We start from the raw sequence: 14,088 nt of genomic DNA, 5'->3' as shown, positions 1-14,088 counted from the left end.
ATTTAAGAAAATAACTACAAAATACAAAGGAAAATGGGAACCAACTCACAGGAATCCACCCCTGACTGATTTAAGTAAATCCTCAAGGGGTTCTTGATGTTGAATTATGTTAAGAAACACTTCACTGGGGCAGGAAAACAGTAGTAGAGAAGTTTCAAATGTCAAGAGGCTTTTTATAAACATCGGTAGTATTTTTTTAACAAATGAAAAAGAGAAAAGGCAACACAATCTCCATAAAATTAGCACAGATTTCACACTGGGCTTGGTTTAGGGATTCCTTGCAGCTACGGCTTTGCTTGGATTCACACATCCTGCTTATAAATGATCACTGTGAGTGAAGATTCCCGAGTTTAGAGAATCATGGAATGGGTTGGGTTGGAAGGGAAATTAAATCCCATCCCACCCCTGCCATGGCAGGGACACCTCCCACTGTCCCAGGCTGCTCCAAACCCCAATATCCAACCTGGCCTTGGGCACTGCCAGGGATCCAGGGGCAGCCACAGCTGCTCTGGCAATTCTCTACCAGGGCCTGCCCACCCTCCAGCCAGGAATTCCTTCCCAATATCCAAGTTAAAAGCCATTTCCCCCATCCTGACCCTCCATCCTTTGTTTAAAGTCCCTCTCATTCCTTTTTATAAGATTCTTTAATTCAAGCTTAAATCTCATGGATTCATTCCTCCCGTTTCTCCAACAAAATTCCTAAAGGAAATTGTTGAATTCTCTCAGACAACTGGAGAATTTTCAAACTACTCAAGCATTTTCAAGAAATTCAAATCTGAACCAGAATGAAAGCAAAATCCTCTCACCCCCACTGAAAAAATTCCATCTTTCTCCACAGCCCCTTGTCCATGAGCTCAGAGGATCCAATGCCAAATGCCAGTAGCCTCTTCAAACCGAAGAATCCTTGAAATGTCAGCTGCAGCCTTTCAGCACAGCTGAATCCTGACCTGTTGGAACACTGGGTGCTGAGAATGTCAGACTTTCTGTGCTGACAGGCTCTGACCCCCAAGAGAACACTGCACTGACCTGAGGCTGTAGAGAAGCTTCCAAAATGGAATGACAGAACTGGGATTGTGGGTGTGGGATTGATTAGAAGTGTGTGATATCACAGGGTGGAAAACTCAGAGTTTGGGGTTTTAGAGTACAGAAATATATCTAAAACAAAATGGAGGTTTTAGGGTGGAAGCTGCTCCTGCTCCTTCTTCTTCACCTCCTTCTCCATGGGCTTGGGGTGGTTTTGTGTAATTGGATAAAAAAGTCCCCATTGCAGGCAGGGGTGGTTGGTTATTGGGTTAAAAGTGAAATAATTGAGGTGTCATTTCCTAATGGGACAGTTTATCCCTAAAAGGCCTTGTAGAGAGAGAGAGATGGGGCTCCATTTTTAGTTTGTGAGAGTGAAGTGCTGCAGAACTCAAGGTTTGTGAGACTGTGACATTGTCCTGGTTTGTAAGATATGTGTGTATTCCATGTCCACCTGTCAGAGCTGGGGCAGTTCTCTGCTGTCCATGGGGCAGTTTTTTCTTTATCTCTGCCACAGCCAATCCTCCCTCCAGGAGATCTCTGCTGTCCATGGCCACTGAGTGTCCCTGCAGGGCTGATCCAATTCCAGCATCCCATGGGGAGATGCTGCGCCCAGGGGAGGAGCCAAGCATTCCTACCTGGATCCAATCTGAGCCTGGAGCAGCACAGCAGCCTTTGCCCCCTGCATTGCCAGAGGAGCAGCTTTCTGCTGCCCTGCATTGCCAGAGGGAGCCCAGGCCCATCTGCAGCAGCCCTGGAGCTGCAGAGGAAAACTCCCCCCTTGTGCAGGATCCCTGCTCCAGCAGCAGCACAGCTGGCACTGCAGGAGGGCTGAGCCCCCATGGGATGGGGCTGTGCCACCTCCTGACACACACGGGGCAGGACTGCTCTCACTCTGTGTTTTGTTTTCTTTTTTTTGTATTATTGAATTTGTATTTTTAATTTTCCTAGTAAAGAACTGTTATTCCTTTTCCCATATCTTTGCTTGAGAGCCCCTTAATCAAAAAATTATAATAATTCAGAGAGAGGAGGTTTGCATTTTCCATTTCAAGGAAGGCTCCTGCTTTTCAAACCTGTCTTTCCAAACCCAGACAAACATAAATAAGAATTAATAAACATCTGAATCCCAACAAGAAATACTGTCCTGTGCATTTAATCCCAACCCTGGCACAAAGAAGCAAAGACTCCACACTGCCCCATGTGAAAATCCTGTTGACAACATCCCCAGAACAGGAAAACCTCAGAGGCAGCAGCTGGAGCTGCGTGGGGATCGCTGCCGAGCGCCAGGGCAGTTCTAGGAACTGTGACTAACGGGGGAAATTGAAGGGAATGCAGACTTTTGGGCTAGAAAAGGACTGACAGTGAGAAGATAACAATGCACATAAAAGATAGCAGGGAAGTGGGGAGAAGGGATAATCTGTCTGCAGTCTTATAATAGGATAATTAACAATGGGCTTAAATTACCCTCACCTACATTGCCTGGGCAGATGAAAAGGTTTTCCTAACTGGAGAAATATCAGGAATGGGAATCTGGAATGTTTACTTTTGTGTAAAATTTCCAACAATTTTTTTTGTGTAAAATTTCCAACAAATGAAAAAAAAAAAAGAAAGAAGAAAACATTCAACAAAACCCACCAGGAATGACTTGAAATGATGCTGCCTGTAGTAGAGGGAGACAGCAAAGATGATCTTGTGATTTGCTATTTATAAATGAAGAATTCATGCAAGAAATGGGGGTTACTTATAGAGAAAGGAGGAGAAATAAAGGATTTGGAAGAGAAAGAAGAAAGAAGACAGGGAGCTGATAGAGAAGTAGCAAACAGATGGAAAGAAGAGAAGTTATCCATGAGAAAAGTTTGGCTAAAATATGGAGGAAATTTTTCTGAAAGATGAGACACAGAGATAGGGGAGAAGATGTATAGCTGCTCAAAGATGACAAGAATGAATACAAAACAAACCAATTCAGAGTTTCCAGGCAGCTGCAGTATTAATCTTGGCAAGAAGCACTGGAATAGGGCAAAAATTAAATATCCTTGGATAGCAGGAAAAAAACCAGACACAATTTGTAGAAAATACTTCACTGACAGGGAGACAGCAAGATAAAAAGAATTAGACCAAAGGTGACAAAACATCCATACAAAATAATCTGGTTTAGCAGTCAGGGATTTGATGGTGAACAAGAGGGAATTGGGAAGATTGGGTTTGCCTGCTGCCATGTTGGCAGTTTTGGGATGTGTGGCAGTTTCGGGATGTGTGGCAGTTTTGGGATGTGTGGCAGTTTCGGGATGTGGCACACTGGGTGGGACCATCCATCAGGGGAATGCTGCAAAGTCTGAGCCTGAGCAGGGACTGAGGCACTGCAGCCTCCTCTGCTGTGGGGTTTTAGCTCTGCAGAGAGCCCCACAGGGGAATATTCTCCTTGGACAGAACAAGAGGCTGCTTGTCCCCAGCTGCCAGGGAGGGGACTGCAGGAACCCAGCCCCTGCCATGGGGTGGGATCTGAGCCCATCCCAGAAGCTGAGCAAGGTAAGGGCTGGGAAATTCATGATAAATCTGAATTTAAATGGGAGATCATGGAGGAAACTGGTGGCACATCAATAGCTGTGAATTATTCTACTTGCAGAGCTCACCTGTGTGAGAAGCTGGGAGAGCTGGGGGTGCTCACCTGGAGAGGAGAAGGCTCCAGGGAGAGCTCAGAGCCCCTGGCAGGGCCTGAAGGGCTCCAGGAGAGCTGGAGAGGGACTGGGGACAAGGGATGGAGGGACAGGAGCCAGGGAATGGCTCCCAGTGCCAGAGGGCAGGGATGGATGGGAGATTGGGAATTGGGAATTCCTGGCTGGGCTGGAATTGCCAGAGCAGCTGTGGCTGCCCCTGGATCCCTGGCAGTGCCCAAGGCCAGGATGGACACTGGGGCACCCTGGGACAGTGGGAGGTGTCCCTGCCATGGCAGGGGTGGCACTGGGTGGGCTTTAGGTCCCTTCCAACCCAAACCATTCCATGATTCTGTGCACAGCTGGAATGTAGAGAGATCCTGCCAGGTTTTCCTGGATGGAGAGCAGCTGGACCCTGGGTCTCTGCTGGCTCCAGTGCCCATCCCCAGCACTGCTGCTCTCTGGGCATTCCTCATCCTCATGGCTTTTAGCCAAGTTTATTCCTGCACCTATTTTCAGCTGCTCCACTGCTCCCAGTGTTCCCATCCTGCAGGAAGACCCCAGGTCACTTGTCACAACAACCCCTGGGAAGAGCTGTGAATCCTTTTGGTGTCCAAAGGTGACTTCTTGGGGGAGAAACTCCTGGGGTTTGTTTTAAATTGGTTTCTTCTGCATCACTTCACAGCTGGTGCTGTGTGGGAGCAGAGAAGTGATGGCACTCAGAGACACCCCAGTGTCACCAGAGGGTGGGACAGAGGCACATTTGAAGAGACCAGACCTTCCAGGTGCAGCACTCCTGTCCAATCCCTCCCAGTCCCCACCATGGACATGGACACCATGGACCTCTCCTGATGGACATGGAGATGTGACTCCCAAACCTCTCCAGGCAGCCTGACCTGGGATTTTTAATACTTTAACAAAGATTTGGGATTTTTAACACTTTAATAATTAACATTTGTAATTTAAAAACTAGATTGTATTTAACAACAGGACTTGAGGAACACTTGTAAGGAGCATTGAAGGACAAAGAGCAGGGTCACACCACTGCAGCCTCTGCTGGGACCATTCCTCAAACATTTCTTATTTCAACAACCTGAGTTCCCAAACAAGGAGAGGAATCCCTATGGGAATGACAACTATCTGCCCTAGTCCACAGCCCAGCAACATCCACAGCTCCTCTCCAGCTCTCCTGGAGCCCCTTCAGGCCCTGCCAGGGGCTCTGAGCTCTCCCTGGAGCCTTCTCCTCTCCAGGGGAGCACCCCCAGCTCTCCCACAGGTGAGCTCTGTGCTGACTCCCCAACACCCCTGTGCTCCAACAGATCCCAGTCACTCACTCCAAACCACTCTCCTGAAGCTCAGGAAGGCTCAGGCTGTGCTGAGGAAAGGGATGGATTTCCCAAAATGCAGGATCTTTCATCCTGCTTTATCCATATCTTCTATAGAAATTTTTAATATGCTGTTTTATCCAGACTGCTTTTCACAGGACTCATGGAAACCTGCAATCCGACAGAAAGAATTTCAATTCCCCAAACCTGAAACTCAAGAAACTTGATTCCAAGCAGGAGCAGCTATTTGGAAACAGTGATGTTTCCAGCAGCAGATTTTCCTGCTGGGCATGGAGCTGCCAACTGCTAACCACTGATGCTCCTCATTATCTCTCTGCTGATACTAAATATTTCTGATGGTGATGTGCTGCCACGAGCTCCACAGCAAGGAGCACACCAGAATTTGGAGTGAGTGATCCAACACCAGAACAATTTCCCTGTGGATTTTCTCTTCTGCCCTGCCTGGCTCCTGGTTATGACCAGCCTCTCAATACATAATTGGTCATTAAAAATATATAATTGGTAATTCAAAATATATAATTGGTATTGCCCAGAGAAGCTGTGGCTGTCACAACCCTGGAGCGTCCAAGGCCACGTTGGACAGGGCTTGGAGCACCCTGGGATGGTGCAAGGAGTCCCTGCCATGGCAGGGGTGGATTGGGATGATCCTTAAGGTCCCTTCCAACCCCAACCACTCAGGGATTCTGGGATTCCTCTCTCTTAGCAGTTTCTTTTTCTCTCTCCTTGCCTCACCTACCCACTGTTGTACAGCTCCGTCTTTGATCTTCGCTGTTGCTGTTTTTCTTGATGTATTTTGCCAAATGATGTGTTCTAATTCACCCCAAGGGTCACACTCTGCACTCCTTTCCAACTCAAATGTGGGACTCTGCAGCTTCTTTCCTACTTGTAGAACCTCCTTCCCCCACCACAACCCCTTCTGCCCACTTTCCCCATCCCAAAAAGTCTTGTTTTAAGTGAAAACTTGCACTACCTGGATCCTGCTCTGGATACACACATTTCTTTAGAAGAACAGTGGATTATAAATTCACTACAAGGACACAAAGTAAAATCTGACCCCATTTCAACAAGCTGGATGTAATTAAAATTCTGGGCACTCAGGATTCCAAGTCCACACTGCCTCTGCTTTGCCCTGTGTGGGGTTGAGCAGCTTTGAGGCTGTGACAGCACCACAAGGGACATGGGATGTCACACACAGGCCATGTCCAGCCTTTAACGGCTCTGGAACCCCTGGAACCTCAGGAATTTGGCCCCAGCCATGATCCCAAACCCAACCAGGCTGCACAGCATGAGGCATGGAAGGTGTGTGTGTGCTAATGAGAAGTTATTTTCATATTTCCTCAACCCCAGGTGCTGCCAACAACGGTTCAAGCCCAGCAGGGTTAGTTTAAATCAGCCTCAGGCTCAGTTTAAATCAGCCTCAAGCTGGTTCTTCTCCACAGCTCATGTCACCTTTGGGGAATTCATTGTATGGGAAATGAGGCTGCCCTGCCTCAGTCCCCAAAGTCCTGGGCTGCCACAGGGCAGCTCTGCTGTGCTGCTCTGGTTGGTGCAGAGGGCCAGACCCCCTTGTGGCCCTGACCCTGCTCCTCCTGTGTGGAAAATCCCCTTCCTGAGCTGGCTGAAGCACAGGATCAGCACACACAGACCTGGCTTGGATGCACTGAGCACAAACCTCACAGCTCTGCATGGCTCTGCTCCTGCAGCTCCCTGTCCAGCTTAGCATCCAACCTGAAATAGGGAACTGCCATTTCTGGGATCTCAGATGGAAAATGCAATCATTGACTGAAAAAAAACCCCAAAACCCAGCAGTGAGATTCTTCTGTAACCTTGCAGAAGGTTCTGAACACGACAGAGGGCATTAGTTATCATGACAGCAGCACTTAAAACAGACATTAGCATATTTAAAAATACTTTTTATGATATTCTCCCAGGGAGAACGTTCTGTGGCTGAAAACTCCACTGGCAAATAGTTCCCTCTTTGTATTGAGTCCCCTCTAGAGTCATCTGCTAAACCCATAGAAGGAAGAGGCTTTAGTGTTTCAGACAGTTTTGGCTGCTGTGCTGCTGAGTACAGTTGGATTAGTTTCTGAAATAGAATTGGCTCCCAAATTATTTGAAGCATTTGTGCTCAGGGAATGCTGGGAAATGTCATTAGCGTGCCATAATACTTTTGCCTAATGCTCTCCAAAGTCTGTGCCAAAAAAATAAAAAAAAAAAGGGAAAAACACTATTTTGACTCCAAGTGACTGTGGGAGCAGACCTAGAGAACTGCCCCAAATTCAAATAAATTACTGACAGCAACCTTCCAAGCTGAGTTTGTTTTCTTTGTCTGGACAAGAGACAAAGGTAAGAGCTGATGAAATAAAATACAGATCCATGCTGGGATCTGCTCCCAGCTCTCTTTGGGTACTCACTCACTACCTGCAGGAGATGAGGGAGGAACAGGAACAAACCAGGATCACCCCTGCCATGCCAGCAGTACCCTGATCTCCTCAAATCCTGCCATTTTACTGAGTGCAGTTCCTTCAGCCTTCATTGAACACATTCCTCACCTCCTCTGGAGCACTCTCTGCTTCAGAGCCTTTTGTCTTTTGCTCCCAATTCCCCTGTCTATGGATTAATCAAGTATTGAGTTTAGAGCTCTTATTTTTCCATCAGCTAATTAATTACCATTGATGAGCCTTCTCCTCCTCCTCTCCAGAAGATGCTGTATGTAACTCCCAAGCCTATTTCTGCACTCTCTAATTTAGGAAATTTATTATTAATTTTATTCCAGCTGTGCCCTACTGTGTGAAAGGAACTTGTGCTGGTGTTTGGAGGGGCTGCCCTTCCCAGGAAACCACCACAGAGAATTCCAACAGCTCCTGACCTAGTCCAGGAATTGATAGTGCCCTGCAATTTACAGTCTTCAAAAACTACTCAAAACCCTTAAAATTAGTCAGAAAATTTAATGTGTAGCAGCCAATTAATAATTTCTTTAAAAATCTGGAGTATTTCAAACATGAGAACTGAAAAAGGAGTAAGTAAGTAAATAAATGCTGTGAATTCTCCTTAAAAACCAAACACCCAACAAGATCCCTGCCAGGAGGCTGTGGGTGTACATGAGATGGATGGAGATCAGGTTGGCAACGTTTAAAAGAAGATGGATTAAAAACCAAACCAAAACAAACCAGAAAAAATGGCTTCCCTGTGGTGATCAGACCAACATAATTAAACACAAGACATGGTCATCAGTGCTAATTAAAACTGGGGCCAGAGTCTTGCATTTATCACTGGAGTGCTTAAGCAGCACCAAGGAAAGGCAGAATCCTGCTCCTCCCTCAGTATCAACAGAGGATTTGGTCCCTGCTTCACTTCAGCTTCCAAAACATTTCCCTCAAATTCAGAATAAAACCAGACACACTTCATTTGGATGAGCTGCAGTGACACAGGGCTGGAGGAAGCTCCTCACCAAGGTAGCAGTGGGTTATTATTGTCCTTTTTCTGTCACTGAAGCCTCACTCTGCCTCACCACAGCCCCACTGCCCCAGGCTCTGGCCACAGCAGCTCACACAGGGTGTGAGGGATTCCCCTGTGTGCCCACTGCCTAATTAACCCCAGCACTGCAGCCCAATTAATAAACCAGCCTGCTCTGCCAAGGGGGCTGAGCAGTCCCAGGCACCCAACGACGGTGATTTTCACTCCTCCCCGGAGTCTCTCCCTGCTTTTTCTACCTTCAGCCTTCAAACCCATTTCTTTTTCTGCACAGAACCAACCAGAAATAAAAATTAACCCTCCCTTCAGCCCTTCAGCCCCACATGGTCTTCAAGTTCTCTTCCAACTCAAATCATGCTGGGATTTTGTGATTCTATGATTTCCACTCAGGACACAATTTCAGATTTCAGCTCTCTGTGCAGGGCTCAGGTAAAACTTCCGCTCAGGAGATCTGGGCAGCAAAGGAGATCCCCTGGGCCTCCTGCTTTTAGGAGGAATGGCAGAAACTCCATGGACAGTAGGAGCCATCCCCCTCCCTCAGCACAAAAAGAAAAGATGACACATCCCAAACCAGGGCTCTGCTTTTCCCAGTGCACCTTTGGTGGGAGTTGGGATCACTGCCTGATCCCTTCCCCCTTTCAACTCCCACAGCTCCTCACTGGCTCAGAGCTCACAATTTACCATCTGTCCCTAATCTCCTCTTTGTACCAATAACACGTTGTAATTGCAACATCTCTTCATGCAGCAATTGATCAGGCAGATAAGAACAAACAAGGAAATAGTGAGCGTGATGCAGCCAAGAGCAGTGGTACATCCTGCAGGGCTTCCTGTCATCTAACCACTGAAACTACAAAAAAAACCCCAACCCCAAACACTTCTTTTGTCTAGGACTTCACAGTGGGTGAAAATAAACACATGGAAAAAATGAAAATGTGATTCAAAAATACAGGAAAGAATGTAAAACTTACCAGGCTCTAACTTGATTATTTTTACAGCAGCCAGTTCTCCTGTGTGAAGATTTCTAGCCTGAAACAAGAGAGTTAAGATATATTTAGATATAGTTAAGATAGATATTTAGATATTTAGCTATAGTTAAGATATATTTAATCATAAATCAAGGCACCTCACAGTCTTACAGATTGTGCAAAAATAAGATGTTGTCTGATACAAATACAATGCAAAGCTGAGACCAACGTGGGTGAGGATAATTTGGGTTTGGAATCAGCTCAGCACCAGCCTGGCTGGAATTGTGAAATGTTCCTGACAGTTCTTTTGCAGACTTTAAAACATCAAATCACAGAATCACTGAGGCTGGAAAAGCCCTCCAAGGTCATCCCATCTGTGACTGTCACCACCTTGTCCCCAGCCCAGAGCACTGAGAGCCACATCCAGTCATTCCCTGGACACCTCCAGGGATGGGGACTCCAAACCTCCCTGGGCAGCCCCTTCCAACCCCTGAACCCCCTTTAGAGGAAGAAATTCCTCCTCATGTCCAACCTGAACCTGGAAATGAGAGCTCACTCCTCTCAAACACCATTTTTAAGGGAAGTTTCTGGCACTCCAGGATGCACCAGGGGCTCAGCCATCTCATGGTGCTGAACCTCAGAGTGCCCCAAAAGTGGAACTGAGAGGGGCAGGAGAGGCACAGCAGAGGCACCAGGGATGAGTCACAGCTCCCTGCAACAACTTCTCTCTGCAAACTCCTTCCTTCATCCCTCCTCCTCCTCCTCAGAAGCAGCAGCAGCTCCAATGAAGCTTTTACAGAACTGTCCTCTCTGGATAAGCTCCAAATTTCAACTGAAAATTCAGTACTGGAAGAAGATGTGACAGGAACCTCAGATATAGAAAGTTTTAAGAGAAGATTTTGTGAACACTTTCTAGTAACTAAATCACTCAGGCACCATCACCAGAGCTAAACTATTATTCAGGACACACAACCTGATTTAATTAGGCTGAGCATTCAAGACTTACAAGAGTTTAACCCCAATTGTTTCATTTTCACCCTAACAAATATGCAGAATCTTCTGAACAGCTGAAATCTGGTGAAGAGGTGGATTATAGAAAATGGAGGGAAAACTGGGTTAAATTAAATCAATTTGGACTTAAGATGAGGATATAAAGGAAATTTGACCCTGTGAAGGGAGTCATTACAGAACACTCTTCTCCTGTGCATGGACAAGAAGTCTTAAAAACTTCTTGTTTAAAAAGTCCTTCAAAAAGGAAGATCAAGAGACTGAAGGATTAACCTCTGAGTTTTATCAATACTTAGTCAAGCTTCAAAATAGGGAAAGGCTTTCCAGCCAGGAAAAAAACCCAACCAAGCCAAGCCAAACCAAATCAAACCAAACCCAATGATTGGCCTTTCAAAATCCTTCAGTGCTAAGACAAGAGATGGGTTTCAAAATGCAGGCCAAGGACACAAATATGACTCAAGCTGATCTCAAAGAGAATCTGAACAATTCTACAAAGGACCCAAACATCTGCAGACCAAATCACTCAGAGTCATCTGCAAACCACAAAGGAAACATTCACCACTTCTGAAAGCACCTTCCCACCGAGGTGTTTTTTTTTTAGACCACAGCAAAATCTTTGGTGTCCTTCAAAATGCAGAAGGAGCAGGTGGATGCCAGTGGGATAAAGGATTAGGATAAAGGATAAATGACTGCTCTGGTCCTGTTAGACCAATGTGAAGCAGGGATGTTCCCAGCAGGGACACAGACTCTGCCTCACTGAAGCCAGGGGTGCTCCACTACCCACACTTTTGTCCAGGAGCAGCTCAGCTGTTCAGGTGAAGTGGCCTGCACCGCTTCCAGAGTATCAGCTTCACTTCTGGAGTACCAAAAGGATCATATTCCTCACAAAGATTCCTTTTCCACACCAGCAGTAAGTGCCACTGTCATGCTGAAGCCTGAAGGAATGGATGGAGTCTGCCAAAGGTCTGCTTGGCTGGGATCTGAAGGTTCAGGCAGGGGAATGCTGCAGTTCCTGGCTCCCAGCTCTCACACACGACACAGCTCCACTAAATCCTGTCCTGCTGCTTTCCAATATCACCACTAAGCTCATATTTAATCTATAGCTTGGACTATTTTGGGTTTCAACCCTCAGACTCTGCCTGCTGGAACACAGAAGTCCCCACTGGGTTGATATTTATGACCTAAAGCTATCAAGTTGTCTGTGTTTTCTGGTCCCACAGCTTTCCCCTTCCACCAGACACATTCTTGAGTTGATGACACCGAGACCACACGTGATCATTAACTCCTGCTGTGCCAGAACCAAAGGCAAAATCCCAAATATTCCCTGATCCTTAAAATCCCTGTGTGGGTGCTCCCAGACAAGGAATGGTTTTACATCTCCAGTCTAGACATTGGCACTGTGAGCACACAGCAAATCACCCAAAATGCTTCCCAAGGGACGTCACCCAGATGTCACCAGAGGCTTTTGTTCCCTGCTCTTGGCTGGCAGCAGCTCCACCTTCCCTCTGCCACCTGTCACTGAACACTCCATCAATAATGAATTACTGCTCTCATTAAAAATGCAACAAGGCCAGGGCTAAAAACTGGTTCTCCTTGTACACACCTAGATGTGAAAAGTGTCAGATCAGGATTCCTCAGATCACTCTGGGATGTGTTAGTCAAAGAAATCTTCATTTCCCACGAGTCACTGCAGTTTGCATCATTCTAATTTTTTTTAAAGAACTTTGCAGTTACCAAGGAAGTCACAGACAGGAAGGCACCAAAGCCAACGTCACTGGCTTTGTGAATCAAACCTGAAATTTGACTAGAAATGATATCTGACAAAAATATAAATCCCTAATGGGAAAAATTAATGAATGATCTATCAGTCTGTCTTATTGATATAATTCTGCACTGCAGAGGTGGAACTACAGACTAAGAAATTACAGTTCTTCAACTCATGTTATTTACATTTCCTGAGCCCAACAGCAAGATATCTGCCTCCTCCTCATCCCTTGAAATTTCCTCTGTATTTCAATTTCAATTTAAAATCAGCTGAAATTTTTGAAATTAGCCAGAGGCCAGGGAAGTTATTACTTCATGCCAGTAATCCAGACCTGTTCAGTATCTCGTGAGCTATTACTGACAAAGGAAATAATCATTTATATGCATTTATCCCATAAAGATGACATCTATAAAATGACCCTTGGTGATATATTTCACTTTTAAGGAAGAAAAGATTTGTTAGATGCCTTATTGTCTTTCATTCTTCTTGCCTTGATCCCTTCAATATATAAGAAAATCTCCTAAGAATTTATTTGACACTAAAGGCTGAAAGACTCAGTGTTGGTGTCCACATCTCCATCAGCAACGTGGTCCAGCTCCACAGGACAGAAGCAGGTCCCAAATTCCCATGATATTTGCTGCAAGACTTTCTCCAAGAGGAAGACAGAGCTTTGCCCTTTATTACTATTGATCCTAATTTTATTTAATGAGACTCAAAGCTGAAGATCATGTTCCCTATAGGATGAAAATTAACACTACAGGATTTTGGCAGAAGGATTGCAAAGCTCCAACACGAGCCACACCAGAATGGGATCAGAACAAGAATGTATTTGAATGAGGTGAACCACAGCCAAATTTTCATTTGCTCAATGTCATTTACAGGGTTTATTTACTGAGAAAGAAGAGTTTGGCAGCAGCCTTTTGGTCACCTCTTCAGCTGTCCCACATCCTGACAGAGGATGAGTGACAGCATCCCACTGAGCTCAGCTCTTCCAGAATATTTTAGCAGCTGAATACTAACACTGCAGAACATCACATGCAATCTGTGTTCAAAATAAAAATAAAACAAAACACAAAGTACAAACACAAGTACTTTTTTTTGGATATTGCATTGCATTGCTGTAGTGACTGAGCACATCCCACCCCACTAACGTGACAGCTCTGTTAGTAGGACTATTTTGGGGAGCTGGGAGAGTTTTGTAGCATTACAAACAAAAAAATCATTGGGTTTTCCCACTGAGCCTTGACTTTCTTCCCCAACAGCTGCTGTGGGACAATGGGACCCGAGGTGAGGCCCGTGGCAGTCGCTGTGTGCGACGCTTCCCACCGCACACCCAAACACCACACCTGAGAAAATACAGTCTGGGGAGGGCATTTCTGCAGCCAGTGACCAGAAATAACACACAGAACTGGTTTCAAAACCAGTTATGCACTCTGCACTTGTGTTTTATTTGTTTCCAAGAGCGCAAGCCAAACAGTTCCAGCCCAGGGGGTCCACAGTGCTGAGCCACGTGAGGTGCTCAAAAATGGGGGAATCTTGGACATTTGAATCTGTGCTCAGTGTCCTCTTCCTAACCACAGAGAAAGAGAAGATTCATGCAGCAACATCCCTCTGTCAGGCTCCAAATTAGTATTTCCAATTTCCATGGTGAAATGCTCTCCTCTCCCCACGGTCACTGTCTCATCTCCAGCCTTGGATCAGCAGCGCCATTCAGAGAGGAGCTGTTTGCTGGAGCGTGTCTCCATTAACTGAATCCTGATTGCAGCTCCTGTGGCAGCGCTCCCTCCTTCCCCCCCTCCCTGCCCAGCTTATTCACCCCTTGCCAAGCTTCACTCACCCCTGACCACGAGGTTCTGCTG

General features: G+C 46.0%; 1 protein-coding gene across 3 annotated transcripts in view; it reads right to left on the bottom strand.

Annotated features, from left to right (window-relative positions):
• The window catches only part of MAP4K5 (mitogen-activated protein kinase kinase kinase kinase 5), a 64,984-nt gene that overhangs the window by 33,762 nt on the left and 17,134 nt on the right, over positions 1-14,088 (bottom strand). For all 3 annotated transcript variants that reach the window (XM_030949155.1, XM_030949157.1, XM_030949156.1), the window contains one exon: positions 9,460-9,517. In XM_030949155.1, the coding sequence (XP_030805015.1) occupies positions 9,460-9,517 (58 nt within the window). The remainder of the gene's footprint in view (positions 1-9,459; positions 9,518-14,088) is intronic.

This window comes from Camarhynchus parvulus, chromosome 5 (assembly GCF_901933205.1).
Source record: "Camarhynchus parvulus chromosome 5, STF_HiC, whole genome shotgun sequence".
NCBI lineage: Eukaryota > Metazoa > Chordata > Aves > Passeriformes > Thraupidae > Camarhynchus > Camarhynchus parvulus.
This window is presented reverse-complemented; position numbering and strand designations above follow the sequence as displayed.